The following is a 15,467-nucleotide window of genomic DNA, read 5'->3' as shown; positions in this document are numbered from 1 at the left end:
CAAAAGCTCTTTGGCATTCCAAATAATTTTCAATTTCATTGATTCATTAAAACTTTTAGTGCTGGATAATGGATACTTGACTGGGTAAATGGCTAGTCAAGTTTTTGTTTGGTAATTAATTAGTTCATTTTAAAACGGTTAAGCTAATAGGGAAAATAATGTGGGAAATAAAAAAAACATATCACATATGCATGCTAGATTTTTCTACATTTGCCAGCGTAATAACATAATATTCAGATCTTACAAATTAAATTTGCAAAAATAAAATGTATACATATCTCATCTTTATTTTAATGTTGTATAAATATATATTATACATGTAGTCTATGATTAAAAAAATATATGCATATCTTATTTTTATATTTCAAGTTTTATATTAATAATATCGTGCAAATAAACAGATTATAAAAGTGTATTCTCTTATTCAGTTAGGTCATGCATATAGGCTCTAGCACTGTCATAAAATCGCGTGTTTAACTAATAGTTTTACACTTCCAACAATGAAGAAGAATATTAAAACAACAAAAAAGAAAAAGAAAAAAAGTAAATAATGAAAGACAGAGAAGAACATCAAGGGACCTAACAAGATCAAATATTGTACTTCTAGCATCAAAGTTAACAGCTCTAATAGTATGAAAAACTAAATTTCTTTGCTATTGTTTTTTTTTTATATAAATATACACTTAAACTCAATAATAATTACTAAAATGTAATCTCTATTTTCTCACTTTATATTCACTTTGTATGATTAATTACTAAGTATTTGAAAAGTTAAATGCTAAAAAATATTACTTTGATCACAACTTTTTATATAATTTTACAATTTATAATATTAATACTTGTAGAACTTTTTTCATCAAATTAAAAATTATGTACAATTTACGTTAAATGAGTAAACGTATTGATAGCCAAGTTGAGACGACAAAAAAAGTTAAAAGATTTGACTATCGACCTCAAAATTTCTTTGTTATTTTTGTTTTAAATAAAGGGACAGTTCAATTGACCATAATAATATATATTTAGCATAGTATTACGTGTGGAGTCGAAAAAAAGTATATTAAAATTTTATTCATTTTTATTTGTTACTTATTTTTAAAATAAATTTTTATTTTTATGTGTTATTTTTGCCATATCAAGAAAATAAATTCCATTTGATTTTTCAAGACCCAATACAAAATACAAATTAATAGGGATAGAATTGTAAAATATCTATATAATAATTATTTTTCGTAACAAGGGTATCTAATGAAATAATAACAAATAAAAATGAACCGGAATATGTATTTATTTAATTTAAATACAATAGAAGAAGCCATTTCATGTAATTTTCAAAACATTAGGGGCTAACGGGGTCCACAACAGCAAAGAAGTAGCCGTTATAACCACGTGGTCCTTTGCCGACAGCCAAAGTGAAGAAACTTCTCAATTTCACAAACTCCTCAATACAGTAATAATAATACTTAATAATTAATTCCAGTATTTATTTTACTTTAGACAATTGAAGAAGAGAGATCAATTCGTTTCTCAAAAAACAAAAAAAAAAAACGTTACCATCATTCATCTTTAATAGTAAGTATCTGTGCTGAAACGTACTTTTGCTTTCATCTTCAATCCTATCTCAACACAGTTCGTGGTCATCTGTGCAAAAAGCGTCAATTTTCTTGCATCGTTTTCATTATTATCCAAAACAGTGCAAGAAAAATATCTACATTATATATTACTTCTTGATTTGGTGGGTGGAGTTCTGTTGAAAAAAACCAACTTGCCACTTTCTTTTCTTGAATAATTTTCCTATTATGGTGAATACACTTTCTTCTCATTATTATCCAAAATAGTGCAAGAAAAACTACATTACGTTATTGTGACTCGGTGGGGTTTTGGTTTATTGGGGGTTGGAGTTTAGTTAAAGTATGAGAAAGGGGGAAAAGTGACAACTGTTGGCTTTTATGGAGCTTTGAAGTTATTGTACTTCTCCGATCGGCTATTGTTACTCTGCTTTTCTGTTATACTCAGCAGCTCTGTAATTGGAAAGTGATATATAGTCACAACTCACAATAGTATGATCTTCTTTCTGCAACTTTTTTTTTTTGTGTTTGGAAAGGGTTTTTGTTGATGAATTGGGGTTTTACTTTTGCTTGATTTCAGCGAAGAAGTAAGTAGTTTTCTGAATGTGTATAAGATTTCATGTGTTTCCTAATCTCTGATTTGTGATGATCTTTTGTGAATTCTGACAGTTACGGACCTTTTTTTTTTTTTTTGCCATTTTGGGTTGCTTATTCGATTGATTTTCTACCTTTCTAATTTGTGTATTTTGAATTTCCATTTCCCCAGATTCTCTGAGTTAAAGAAATACAGATGATCAGTTGTATTTTTACATATTTGTTTTATCAATTAGGAGTATATGGTAATTTTGATAAGTCAAAGTAATCCAACTGAAACTTGCTTTAAACAGTAAGTTGGTAAGAAGCAGCTGAATGTAGAAATATAAGTTCATATTATAACAAAGGTGGAAAGGAAGTATTTATCTTTGTCCATAGATGTTGATACTATAAATTATGTCTGGCAAGGGTTTATAAAAATAGAAGTTCATATTATAACAAAAGTGGAAAGGAAGTATCAGGGATTGTGTTTCATAGTGTGAGGGTTTCCTGTTTGAGAGGTTAAAACTTGCAGCAGCCTATATTTACTTTGATTGTTCTGTCTCGTGGCTTAATTAACCTTCGGAAGGGAGGGAGTTGATGGGAAGATCCGGAAGTGTATGTTTTCCTTGTTGTTTACTTGTTATCTAAGCAGGACATTGACCTTCTCTTTACAGGTACTAGATGGCGACGCTTGGAGATATAGGCCTTGCAGCAGCAATAAATATTATATCTGCCTTGATCTTTCTTGTGGCATTTGCAATTTTGCGGCTCCAACCATTCAATGACAGAGTTTATTTCCCCAAATGGTATCTTAAGGGGTTGAGACACAGTCCCACCCGCTCTGGGGCATTCGTCGCCAAATTTGTTAATGTTGATTGGAGGGCATATATAAGGTTTCTGAACTGGATACCAGATGCACTGAAAATGCCTGAACCTGAGCTTATTGACCATGCAGGGTTGGACTCTGCTGTTTATTTGCGCATATACTTGCTAGGGTATGGCTTTCTAATTATTGATATCACTATTGGAGTCATAAAGCATATCTGTGCGATTGTTTATAGTAACCACGTTTTTAATACCATTCTATTTTTCTTTGGTAAACCATGTTGATTAACATGTTAAAAATATTGTATTATTACCATTTTATTTTGCTTTTTCATGTTAACTGGATTCATTTCGGATAAGAATGATTACACGGTGCATCCAATATGAAAATATCAGAATAGACCCTATAAAATGAGCTGTTATTTGAAAGATTGCTCATTATTTATCTTTTTATTTTTAAGTGAATGTGACTGTTAACTCATAAAAAATAACGAAGGTGACTGACTGTATTTCTATTGAGGATCTTTGACGTCTCATTTGATTGTATCAATAATAGGGTTGACTTCAAACAGTGACAATAAAATAGAAAACCACATATCTGCTGTCATAACCAGGCTAGGGGACTGCTTTCAACCTGGAGTTTAGAACTTGAAACATCAATACTTTAGTTTGTTGCTTCAATCTCTTGATTCACGTGAAAATCCGAAAAAAACCGAACATACTGGATTATCTTATCTTCTTTGTTGGCTGTTTGCTTATACTGTAAAATCAAGATAAATAGGTGGTCATGTTTTTCAAATAGTTTCTTTTTTGACTTCTTAAATGAATGGATGAGGATGATCCTTATAATGGAAGGGGATTTAGGTGTCTTAACATTCAATCAGTCATCTATCCAATCGAGGTTGCAACAGAAACAGGAAAAAGAATCAGCACGATAGCAATTTCAATGTTGTATACTTCATAGCTCCTTTGTTCCTACTAAAGCGTATTGCCTTTGTTGCCTTCATTCTATTTTGAGAAACTGGGCGGTCTGTGATGATTACTGCTTCTTGATTTCTGCAGGCTAAAAATCTTTGTTCCTATAACGTTGCTTGCGTGGGCAATCCTGGTACCTGTAAATTGGACAAATAGCACTCTGACAAAATCCGACTTTACTTATAGTGACATTGATAAGCTTTCCATTTCAAATGTTCCGCTTGGATCACTCAGGTTTGGAGATTTATCTTTCAAAATTTTGAAGAATTTGATTCAGTAGATTTGCCATTACGAAATTGTTTTTATCAACATTTAAGTCGTCTTTGATGTAGGTCTTACGTCTTGAAAACTTTTGACATCTTCCTCTTGTTTTTAGTTTTAGCATGATGCTATTTGTAGCCTGTTTTGCTTTTGCATGACCTTGACTAGATTTCTTCTTGGGCCATGAATGAAAATTCTGCAGTTAATCCTTCAATTTTTTTCAAATTTCTTGGCGAGACCACCTAGTAACTTGCTAACAAGATTTGTCTTGGACATGTTTTGAGGATTAGTCATTGAATGGGTTTGCAGTCCATATTTAGTGTCCCAGTTCTGAGATATGTTACCCATTTTACATTCCAGCTTGAAAGTCCATATTTAACATTCAAGTGAAGTTATCTACTAGTAAAATGGCAATACCCTTTTGCTTACCTTTAAAACTCCATAGCGTAATTCGTATTGACCTGGATTTTTGCAGGTTTTGGACTCATATTGTAATGGCTTATGCCTTCTCATTCTGGACCTGCTATGTCTTAAAAACTGAGTATGCAAAAGTTGCAGCCATGAGGTTGCAGTTTGTTGCCTCTGAAAAACGTCGCCCCGACCAATATACAGTATGTATCACCTTACTTTTCGAAATTGAACATCGAAATTCTTCTGTGTTAGCAAATTTAGTTTCTGGAAAATGTATTTAATCACTGACGCATTTGTTCTCTGCAAATGCATTATGTTTTTACAAAGTTGATAGACAGATATTGAAGCTGACATGGCATTTCTCCTTAACTGTTCAAACTTAAGAGAGTAATTAAAGTTTCTAAGTTTCTGCTTTCTTGTTTGTGTTTGAAATTTGCAATCTTAATCTTCTCATGGTTTGCGTGATTTGGTGGCTAATCTATGGATAAATATATTATGAATTTCTGGAAGGCAGTGAACAGATGACAACTTCATGTTTACCTCTGTCAACTTTTTGGTCTCTCTATAGGTTGACTGAAACATTGGTTCTTCTTGAAATTATTTGCAATACTCCTTTATGCATTTGATTAGTTTGAAGCAATAAATTAAGCCTGTAATTTCCCCAAGTAAGTGGTTAATATATTTAGAACTCCTTTGCCCGATAATTTTTTTGTGTGTGTGGGTGGGATTGTGATAGCCATAAACAGAATTAGAACTGAAAATTTTAATTTCTTTTGACCTCTTTCGTCCATTTAACATACCCCCAAGCTGCATGTCTGTTTAAACTTTAATTTATCTAATGTGTGGACAGAGATCTTCTGAGCTTTTTGAAAGCAGTTTTCAGGAGACAAAACATTACTTTTACCTCCTTGAATTATGAGGTGGAGTGAAGCATGTTGGGCCTTTTTTTACAATTTCATTGATAACAATTACTCTTTTATGTATATTAGCCATTTGATTAAGCAGTAGGAAGAAAACTTAATAGCAGAGGGTCTCGTAACTTCCATTTCCTCCCCCCTTGATGGTATGGCTCTGTGGTGCATTTTTGTTCATATCTTAGTCAAAACCTTATTAAGAGAGTAGATGACATCAGGGTAAATTGTTAGAAGGGAGTGTAGAGTAAGTGTATTTTCATGGGGTTTTCACTAAGTCTTACATTACATATAGAAAATATGTATTTACATTGATTTTACTAGTGTAATTTTTTTTTCTGGAGAGAGCTAATCATAGTAGCATTCTTAGGTTTTGACACATTAGTGCTCCTTCTGAGAACTTAATTTGAGGAACATATTTACAAGTATCTAGATTTTTGTTTTGAATAAACAATAGACTAGTTTACGTAGAATGAATATACCTCATTTCCTATTGCCATCTGGATTTTTTTAGCCTACTATCTTGAACAATGTGACTGCAACTTTTATCTACATTACTTCTTGTGCTAAAATTTGATTATTACAGGTCCTTGTTAGGAATGTTCCACCTGATGCTGATGAATCAGTTAGTGAATGTGTGGAGCACTTTTTCCTGGTTAACCATCAAGATCATTATCTCATGCATCAGGTTCGAACTTGGTGGAATACAAGTATCTCATGTTGTTTTACTGATAAAAAAGACAAGTATCTCATATTGTTTTGAGGAAGTGATATATTTTTTGTTGTTGAAATTATGCTCCTTGTTGAAGCCCCCAAAACTTTGGGCTAGTGATAACTGATAAGACGCGGTGCGTGATGAGTGGGTTAGGCACACGTCACAGTTCGACGCCATGTTGTATTGTGCACCATCTCATTTAAATTCTTAAGTGGTTAGACGATGTCACATTTTTATGTAGCTTCTAATACTCCCTACCATGTAGATGGATGGATGTAGTTTAGGTTGGTATATCTTCTCATGGCCAAGTAATCACTTCCTCAAGGCCAGTAGCCCTTGGCTGGGAACAGAACTGGCTATACTCTTTTGAGACGAGACTGTAAACATGTTTGGTATGTCAGTTCCATAGATATGGAGTCTGTCATTGCTAGTTGTGTATATTTCTTTATGTGTTCTTCATCTTGAGATATAAGCATTTCGTCGATTACTACGCCCTTCCTCGTCTCTGGGTGCCTAGGTATCCACCGTAAGCCTTTCCTCGTTTGAACCTCGCCCTTCACAAGAATTCTTGAACAGCAAACAACCAGTTCAGATATTCACGACCAAGAAGTACTGGATTCTCTTTTGGATAGGCCTGAAAGGAGAAGGAAGGCTGGAATGCCAACAGGTGTCTATTTGTTCATCTTGACATATAATCACAAACAGGAAGAAAAAAGAAATTGACTGATTGAGGACACCAATTCGTGCTTCTTTTTTTCAACTTAGAAACTTTCCGTATAGGCTTTCTCGAACCAATCATTTTAGTTCATCATGGGAAGGGGCACTAGTAAACTTCAATTTAGATTATCTTTTTTTGTGAACTTTTCATAAGCTAATCCACCAAATAGTTTTTTTTTTAATTATATATATGGCATCCGGGCAACTTGTGCACACCTTGACTAATTGTATGCGGTACCTGCCTCCTACCATAGGTACCTCGTAACTCTATCAACCAAGACTTGGACAACTGCAGTAGGAATCACCTAGTGTGTGCCTAGGATTCTCAACCCACTTCATTGACAATTAGGCCATACCCATGGGTGCAATCGACCAATTAGGTTTCCACTCCCAATGTAAAAGCAAATAACAAAATTGAAGAATTGTCTTACATTGAGCCCACCCAAATGTCAATATCTGCATTAGTGTTGCTTATTACTGCAGTAGGAGGAATTAAGGACTTGTGGCTTAGCATAAGGAAGACAACTAGTTCTGCAGGCGAAGAGACATTAGGAACTAAAATGGAGTATTTAAAGTAAGTTATGATGTGACAACATAACACGATAGAAGGCAAAGATCTGAATATAACTTAAAGGTAGGAATAGAAGTATGAATCATCCAGTATGGATTTTTTGTGTGAAACCTTCTGAAAGTTTTGTCAGTCATCTTAAAAGCTATTATCTATTTTAGTAATTGAAATTTCAACTTACAATTTTTTCTGTAAGTTTGTTCTTTTATCTTCTTTCTCATACGTAATGCTTCTTTTCATGGAAGTTATCAGCATTTATTATCCCTTGTAGAATAATTATTCATCAGTTTGTGCTCTGATAGGTTGGTCTTAGATTTTACTATCCCCTGATAAAAGTTACTTGCATGTTAAATATTTCAGTAGGATGGACTAAAATTTTCTTATTATATGCAAATTTTTCATTTATGCTTTATTTTTTATGTTGATATGCTATTTCATCTTTATTCACTTACTTGGATTTTACTATAGGGTGTTTATAATGCCAACAAACTAGCAAAATTGGTGAAGGAGAAGAAGAGTAAGCAAAATTGGCTCGACTATTACCAACTTAAGTACTCTAGGGATCAATCAAAACGGCCTATGATGAAGGTATGGATGTGTCCCTGATCCTACAGATTGTTATTTCTAACTTCTAATATCATAAAGTATGTTCCGAGGCTCAATTAGTACTTCTTTAACAAAGTTTTGTCTACCTCTAAACCAGTTGTTTCAGTACGTTCTTTTTTAAAATTTGCAGACTGGTTTCCTTGGATGCTTTGGAGCAAAAGTTGACGCAATCGAGCATCAGATTGCTGAAATTGAAAGATTGACAAAAGAGGTAAATACCACACTTTAATCTCCCTAAATAAGTTGAAAGATTTCCAATCGACATGTTATTGACTTAACTATCCTTCTTAGATCAGAGGCGTAGAGTGTGTCATGGAGAATACTGTGAATGACTTGCTTTCAGCACCACTGAACATTGATATGTTATATGTAAAGGATCTCCACTGGAAAAAGAAATTCCTGTTTACTAGAAAAGGATATCCCATTGGACATAACTTTCCTTTCCATTAACCATTTATCTGACATTGGTACATTCACAAATGAGTCTATTCTCTTTTTCTTGTCTTTTCCTGTTGTCCCTTTCTTTTTTCTGTTTATGGTTGATGCTGTTGGATAGAGGGTGTGGAGGTAGAATATTAGGGTAGAAGATTAGTAGGAGGGCGGGCATATTTTCCATTCTCAGAGTATTAATAGTCTTCTTTTTTTTTCCCTAATCTTTAGATTTCTCTTACTACTTGTGTTTCTTTAGCGTCGATATCCTATTTTCTTACTGTCGTTTCTGCTTGTTACTTCTGCTTCTTTTTCATGTCTATCGGAAACAACCTCTTTACCTTCTCAAGGTTTAGGGGTAAGGTCTGCGTACACTCTACCCTCTTCAAACCCCACCGGTGGGATTACATTGAGTTTGTTCTTGTTGGTCGATGCTGTTGTCTTCCTTTGCTTTGGTTGTATTATTTGCTGTCGTTACTGTTCACTTCTCCTTTTGTTTCTAGCATGTCTTCTTCACTTCTGTATTTCGTTTCGATACTTGATTTTGATATGCTTTACTTGAGACGAGGGCCTATCGGAAACAACCTCTCTACCTATACAAGGTAGGGGTAAGGCCGCATACACACCACCCTCCCCAGACTCCCCTTAGCTGTATATGTTGTTGTTGTTATGCTCTAATTATACTAATGCCTTGGTCTGACTTTACTTGTAGATAGCTGAAGAGAAACAAAGGGTAGAAAAAGACCCAAAGTCTACCATGCCTGCATCATTTGTCTCCTTCAAATCGCGGTGGGGTGCTGCTGTTTGTGCACAAACACAGCAATCCAGAAATCCAACCTTGTGGTTGACAGAATGGGCTCCAGAGCCACGTGATGTATTTTGGAACAACCTGGCAATCCCCTATGTTTCTTTGACAATTAGGAAGCTCATTATTGCTGTTGGCTTCTTTTTTCTGACATTCTTCTTCATGATCCCAATTGCATTTGTCCAAACCCTTGCCAGCCTTGATGGGATTAGGAAGAAAGCACCATTTCTGAAAGTTATCATTGACGAGTGAGTACCACATTACACACTTGTTCTGCAGCCTCATCTCTCATTAGTTTTTGTCGTACTCATGATCCTTGATGGAGATATGATACCTTGGTTCATTTATTTCAAGACTCTAGCGACAATAATTCAAAAAACAAAATGTATATATGGTTTTTGGTGCAATCAGGTCTACTCAGAAGATACTATATATGTCCTAGACACTTTAGGTTTTGCTCACTTGTATATATGGTTTCAGTACAACCCATTACTGATTTGTGCTTACTACATACAACCGTTACCGTCTCAAAAAAAAAAAAAAAACAATTCAAAAACAAAATCTAGTGGTTTGTCTTTTTACTTTTGTTCATTTATTTTAAGTCTCATCGTGAGAACAATTTCAAAAACAAATTTTAGTGGTTTGATATTTGTGAGTACTTACTGGAACTTGTTTGGCATTGGTGAATTGTGCATAGTTAGTTTAGCTTTGTATGATTTGTGCCATCTCATTCCTTGAGATACTTAATCGCTTTTACATTATGTCATCACTCACAAAAGAGATGTTTGACAAAAGTGTGCAACCTAGAAATGCTATTTTCTATTTACGTAGTGAGATGATCCATGGATTTCTGATTTCTTTGTGATGCTAAATTGACATGACAAGTCATACACAGCAATGAAACACTATCTATATATGCTGAATTTACTCTGCTAGTGGTTCTTCCAAATTCTTTTCTTGCTTTCTGCTCTCCTTTTTGGTCTTTGTGCTGAGGAATGGGCTGTTATCTGAGTTGGTATTTTTGCCAATCATGATCATAGAAGTCATGCACCAGCTTATCTCAAATGTAGGTTTTTTTTATTACTCTTTTATGCCTAATAATTCTACTGATTTATCATGCAGACCTTTCATCAAGGCATTCATCCAAGGTTTTCTACCTGGGATTGCTTTGAAGATCTTTCTCATATTTCTGCCAACCATATTGATGATGATGTCCAAATTTGAGGGCTGGCTAAGCATATCAGCTCTAGAGAGGAAATCTGCATCTAAATACTACATCTTCACTATTGTAAATGTGTTCCTCGGGAATATAATTGCAGGAGCTGCATTTGAACAACTAAGTACCTTTCTCAATCAGTCAGCAAACCAGTAAGTTGTTTTAGCGAAAATATGTTACTAGATTTGTATCAGCCTTTCTTTAACTTGTGAATCAATGGGGAAATTTTGGGAATGCAGTTAGAGCCTGCTTCTGATGCAGCGGGTAGAACAATGGCCACGTAAAGAGTGTTTCTCTATAATGTCCACATAGATGTACTCTTTCAGTTCTGCTCTAATAAATTATTCAGAATAGTAAAGTGCAATGTCTTTGGACACCCGTATGGAGTTAAGCATGACATTACTGAGATATCAGTTTCTGTGAAGCTCAGTCCTCTAGGGACTTGGTGAAATGTTTAATTGGNCTGTATATATAAAGTAATTTTTTATATTTTTTATGTATAGATATAGATTTTTATTATGAACATAAGACGAGGTTGGCGGGGGCAGTTTTCTAGTCCTGGTGAAGTTGGGTGTTACAAGAAAACAGTAGATATGACCAGTGGTGGATGTAGGGGGAATTATACTGTATATATAAAGTAATTTTTTATATTTTTTATGTATAGATATAGATTTTTATTATGAACATAAGACGAGGTTGGCTTAGTGATTTAGAGGTTCAAATTTCACCTTGAGGTTCCAAGTTCAAGAGGTTGACACTAGATTTTTATTTTTCGAACTCCCTAAGTGAAAATCCTAGATCCGCCACTGGATATGACCTATTAGAAGAAAAGAGAAGGAAACAATTCATATAGGCTAGGCTTCCTCGTTACAGATGGCCTCAACCTATACGTGAAAATGGTCATGTAGACCATGCATGCTATCATGTATTTATGCTCTTTTACTATCCTAAAACCCATGCTGATTAACGAGATCATTCCTGTTCAGAGTTCCATGCCTGTAATAGAGTTAAATTTCTAGTTCTAGAAGTATGTTACATGGACTTCAGTATGAGTGTTGGATACTGGTATTGTGTTTGGCAAGTTCCTTCAGTTTCTAGAAGATTTTCTTTGCACTTGAGAGGATCGTTAAGCTGTCCTATACTTGAAAAACTTAATTGTAGTATATTTAATAATGTCTTATATTGTCTTCTTGAATATGCGGAAATACATCTTTAGTTGATACTAGTCCTATTGGTTCCAGCCAATATATGATTGGTTCTTTATGTGCTGATTCTGCTATTATATTCGCATTGCCAGTGTTATCCTATATTCCTATTAGGTGCATTCCAAGTTTTCCATTCTTTGGCAAGTTTTGCTAGTCCATATCCTTTTACTTAAGAGCATCTTGCTATAAAATTTCCTATATTTTCTGCAGAATCCCTAAAACAATTGGTGTCGCAGTTCCTATGAAAGCATCCTTCTTCATAACCTACATAATGGTTGACGGGTGGGCTGGTATTGCTGGAGAGATCCTAAGGCTGAAGCCGCTAATATTTTACCACTTGAAGAACTTTTTCTTGGTTAAGACGGAAAAAGATAGAGAAGAGGCAATGGATCCTGGAAGCGTTGGTTTCAACACAGGGGAACCACAGATACAATTATATTTCTTATTGGGGCTTGTCTATGCTGTGGTCACACCATTTCTGCTTCCGTTCATATTGGTCTTCTTTGGCCTTGCATATGTAGTATATCGTCATCAGGTTCGTCTTCTCTCTTCCTTCTTATGCCTATATCTCACTGTGTTTAGTCTTTAGAACATGTGGCGCTTTATTACATCATAAAGTTTTCAAATATTACAAACTTGCTGAGTCGTCATGCTATCGTGCCCAATTTTTCTCAAAACGGGATTCAACGACATGATAACTCTCTTTAGGATTTAGAAAGCGAAGAAGAATAGCCACTTAGCGAATTAAAGACACGTTAGAGCACCATTCTATACTAAATACAAATAACTTCAATTAACTGTGGTTTCCAACCGGATTTTGCAAATTATGTGGGGGGAATTGAATGTGGCAAAACAAAGTCATTAATTATATAATTATGGAAAATTGTGATAAAAGATATATAGAAGATTTACTTGAGCTAAGAAAACAAAATAGATTCTTAATTAACTGCACCAGTTTGAATGAAAGGATAATAGAACAGGATACTTGTTTAATAAAATATCCATGTGATAAAATAAGCAAAACTTTGTTTACTTCCTATGTGTCAATTTGTTTGTCGTACTTTCCTTTCAGTTTGTTTTAAAAACAAGGCATCTACTCTAATTTGACAACTCTTTAATTTCAATATCCCACATGACATGTTTAAGACCACAAAGATTAAAGGGTCATTATACATATTTTTTTGTTTATGACCACAAGATTCAAAGATCTAATTTACTTTCTTAAATTCCGTGTCAAGTCAAACTAAGACAAATAAATTGAAACGGATGGAGTATCATAAGGCACTTCAATTGTACTTGTAACGATTATGGTGTCAAGACAAAGTTGATATCCTTTGAACTAGTTATGTATGCCCTACTTCTACTTAGATGACATGCTAGGGATTACATCAGCTTTGATATTGGGATCAGACATGGAATTCCATGGGTTCAAGGATATGTTGTGTTCATATGAATGCCGTTTTAATGTTGTTTCTTAGGCCACATGCAACACTACATTAACTGGGGTATTTGTTAACTGGTAGTATTAATTCTTTCCACATTTAATCCAGACAAAGGGAATGTGGAGTACTTGTACTGATGGAGATGCATGTAGTTGAGGGAGCTAGGGATTACATCAGCTTTGATATGGGGATCAGACATGTAATCCCATGGGTTCAAGGATATGTTGTGTTCATATGAATGCCGTTTTAATGTTGTTTCTTAGGCCACATGCAACACTACATTAACTGGGGTATGTGTTAACTGGTAGTATTAATTCTTCCCACATTTAATCCAGACAAAGGGAATGTGGAGTACTTGTACTGATGGAGATGCATGTAGTTGAGGGAGCTGTACAACTATCCTTGATATAACATACCTTTTGCTGTTCCATGCCAATATGTAATTAACAAGTCTCCACAGTAGGTCTATTATTAATATATCATGGTAGTGTCTTCTATTCATTTACTACTTCTCTATGGTATGTTTGTGTACTTAATTTATGTGTGATCTTTGTTCCTCGTGAAGATGAGGAGAATTAATTTACTTAATTCGTGGTGAAATTGCTGATGCTAGATACAAGTTTTTCATGACCAATTTCACATCTCCTAGTAAAATTTATTATCAGTCACCTATTTGCATATGCTAATGCTACTGATATGAAATTGTTGATGTAGACATGGTTGCATGTTACAATTAGCTTTTTCTGATGGATTCTTTTCCTGAGACCTTGCAGATTATAAATGTATACAATCAGGAGTACGAAAGTGCAGCAGCATTCTGGCCAGATGTTCATGGACGTATAATTTTCGCACTGTGCTTTTCTCAGTTATCTCTACTGGGCTTGCTAGGTACAAAACATGCTACTCAGTCAGCACCTTTCCTGATTGCCCTTCCAGTGCTGACCATCTCATTTCACTTGTACTGCAAAGGTCGTTATGAGCCAGCTTTCACCAAATATCCGATACAGGTGTGTGTGGAAGCACATCTTGCAAATAAGAACTTTCACTGTTACAATAGTAAAGCTCATTCTTTTTTGTAAACATTGGCAGTGTTTCCATTTTGTTTTTCTTCAAATGTCTACGACTAAGGTTGTCTTCTTCTCAATTTCAGGAAGCAAGGATGAGAGATACCCTGGAACAAGCAAGGGAACCGAATCTTAATCTGAAGGGCTACCTTCAAAATGCTTATGTGCATCCTGTTTTCAAAGACGATGATGAGGATGAAGATGAGGACTTCATGATGAAACTGGAGACTGATAGCGTTCTTGTCCCCACAAAACGCCAGTCAAGAATGAATACACCAGTTCCCAGCAAAGTCAGCGCTGGCTCATCTCCATCACTTCCTGATGCAGTCATTCATGAACATTATACAGCTTAGAATGTTAGGTTGGAATATTCACCTCCTTTGTGCATGAGAGTTAGATCGCGGAGATTCAACCTTAGCTAAGTGGTACAGAGAGCACTTCAACACATCATAGTTGAGCTGGCTGGACCAGTTTACGTTGGGACGGTTGGCATTGAAAGTATAAAAAATTGTAAAGAACTCCGGTGGTTTCTATAGGTGTAGGCATTAGAAGTTTTGTACACTTAAGGATGTTTATATTTTTAGCATTTGCTGGTTGTTGACACTGAGGATGTAATCTTGTACACAAGCTTTGTAAGGGAATGTATTTATTTTTATCGATCACAGTTTAAGAAGAAAGCTGGATTTCTTGTTTGGTCTGTTTTTTAAGTTTGTATATGTGAAATTATTATAACCGGCGGTGGTTCAATTGAAGTAAAGTAAATATTTATGTCATAGAACAACAATAAGCAACTCCAGAATTCGGGATTCGCCTTAGACTTCGATTAACTTGGAGAAAGCTCTCCTGATTATGATTTTTTTTTTTTCATTTCAAAAACTCAAATATGAGACTTCGATTTATTTGGACCTAGGAAGCTCTTCCAATTACGATTTTTTTATATTTTTATTTCTAGAACTTGAATATGAAACTTCTTGATAAAAATGAAAAACTCGCATCCCACAACAAGCAGAAGGTCTCAGGTGTTGGTTGATCATTGATGGATGGATCATGCAGGGGCGGCTCAATGTAATTGGGGGACTAAAGCGAAATTTCAATTTGATGCCTAAAATATAAACAAACTTCGTATACATATTTATTCAAAATTTATTTTTCATACACCATTTAGATGAAAATTAA

The 15,467-nt window shown here is 34.7% G+C and overlaps 1 protein-coding gene across 3 annotated transcripts; it reads left to right on the top strand.

Annotated features, from left to right (window-relative positions):
* Positions 1 to 1,554: 1,554 nt before the first annotated feature.
* Positions 1,555 to 14,968, top strand: LOC125846418 (calcium permeable stress-gated cation channel 1-like). 3 transcript variants are annotated; one of them, XM_049525826.1, is made up of 12 exons: positions 1,555 to 1,569; positions 2,816 to 3,136; positions 4,029 to 4,175; positions 4,678 to 4,813; positions 6,111 to 6,212; positions 7,993 to 8,112; positions 8,261 to 8,341; positions 9,272 to 9,612; positions 10,487 to 10,732; positions 11,996 to 12,320; positions 14,001 to 14,234; positions 14,378 to 14,968. In XM_049525826.1, the coding sequence occupies exons 2-12, from the start codon at positions 2,823 to 2,825 to the stop codon at positions 14,642 to 14,644; spliced, it is 2,313 nt and encodes a 770-aa protein (XP_049381783.1). In that variant the 5' UTR covers positions 1,555 to 1,569; positions 2,816 to 2,822; the 3' UTR covers positions 14,645 to 14,968. The 3 variants fall into 3 exon arrangements, with proteins under 3 accessions (XP_049381783.1, XP_049381782.1, XP_049381781.1); XM_049525825.1 differs by lacking the exon at positions 1,555 to 1,569 and adding an exon at positions 1,635 to 1,732; XM_049525824.1 differs by lacking the exon at positions 1,555 to 1,569 and adding an exon at positions 1,757 to 2,057.
* Positions 14,969 to 15,467: the final 499 nt, after the last annotated feature.

Source organism: Solanum stenotomum, chromosome 12 (genome assembly GCF_019186545.1).
Source record: "Solanum stenotomum isolate F172 chromosome 12, ASM1918654v1, whole genome shotgun sequence".
NCBI lineage: Eukaryota > Viridiplantae > Streptophyta > Magnoliopsida > Solanales > Solanaceae > Solanum > Solanum stenotomum.
Note: the sequence above shows the minus strand (reverse complement) of the source record. Positions and strands in the feature narration are given on the sequence as shown.

Coding starts and splice junctions, on each gene's coding strand:
- LOC125846418 (XM_049525826.1), top strand. CDS start 2,823: ATGGCGACGCTTGGAGATATAGGCCTTGCAGCAGCAATAAATATTATA. Junction 4,814..6,110: donor GTCGCCCCGACCAATATACA/GTATGTATCACC, acceptor TGATTATTACAG/GTCCTTGTTAGGAATGTTCC. Junction 12,321..14,000: donor ATGTAGTATATCGTCATCAG/GTTCGTCTTCTC, acceptor GAGACCTTGCAG/ATTATAAATGTATACAATCA.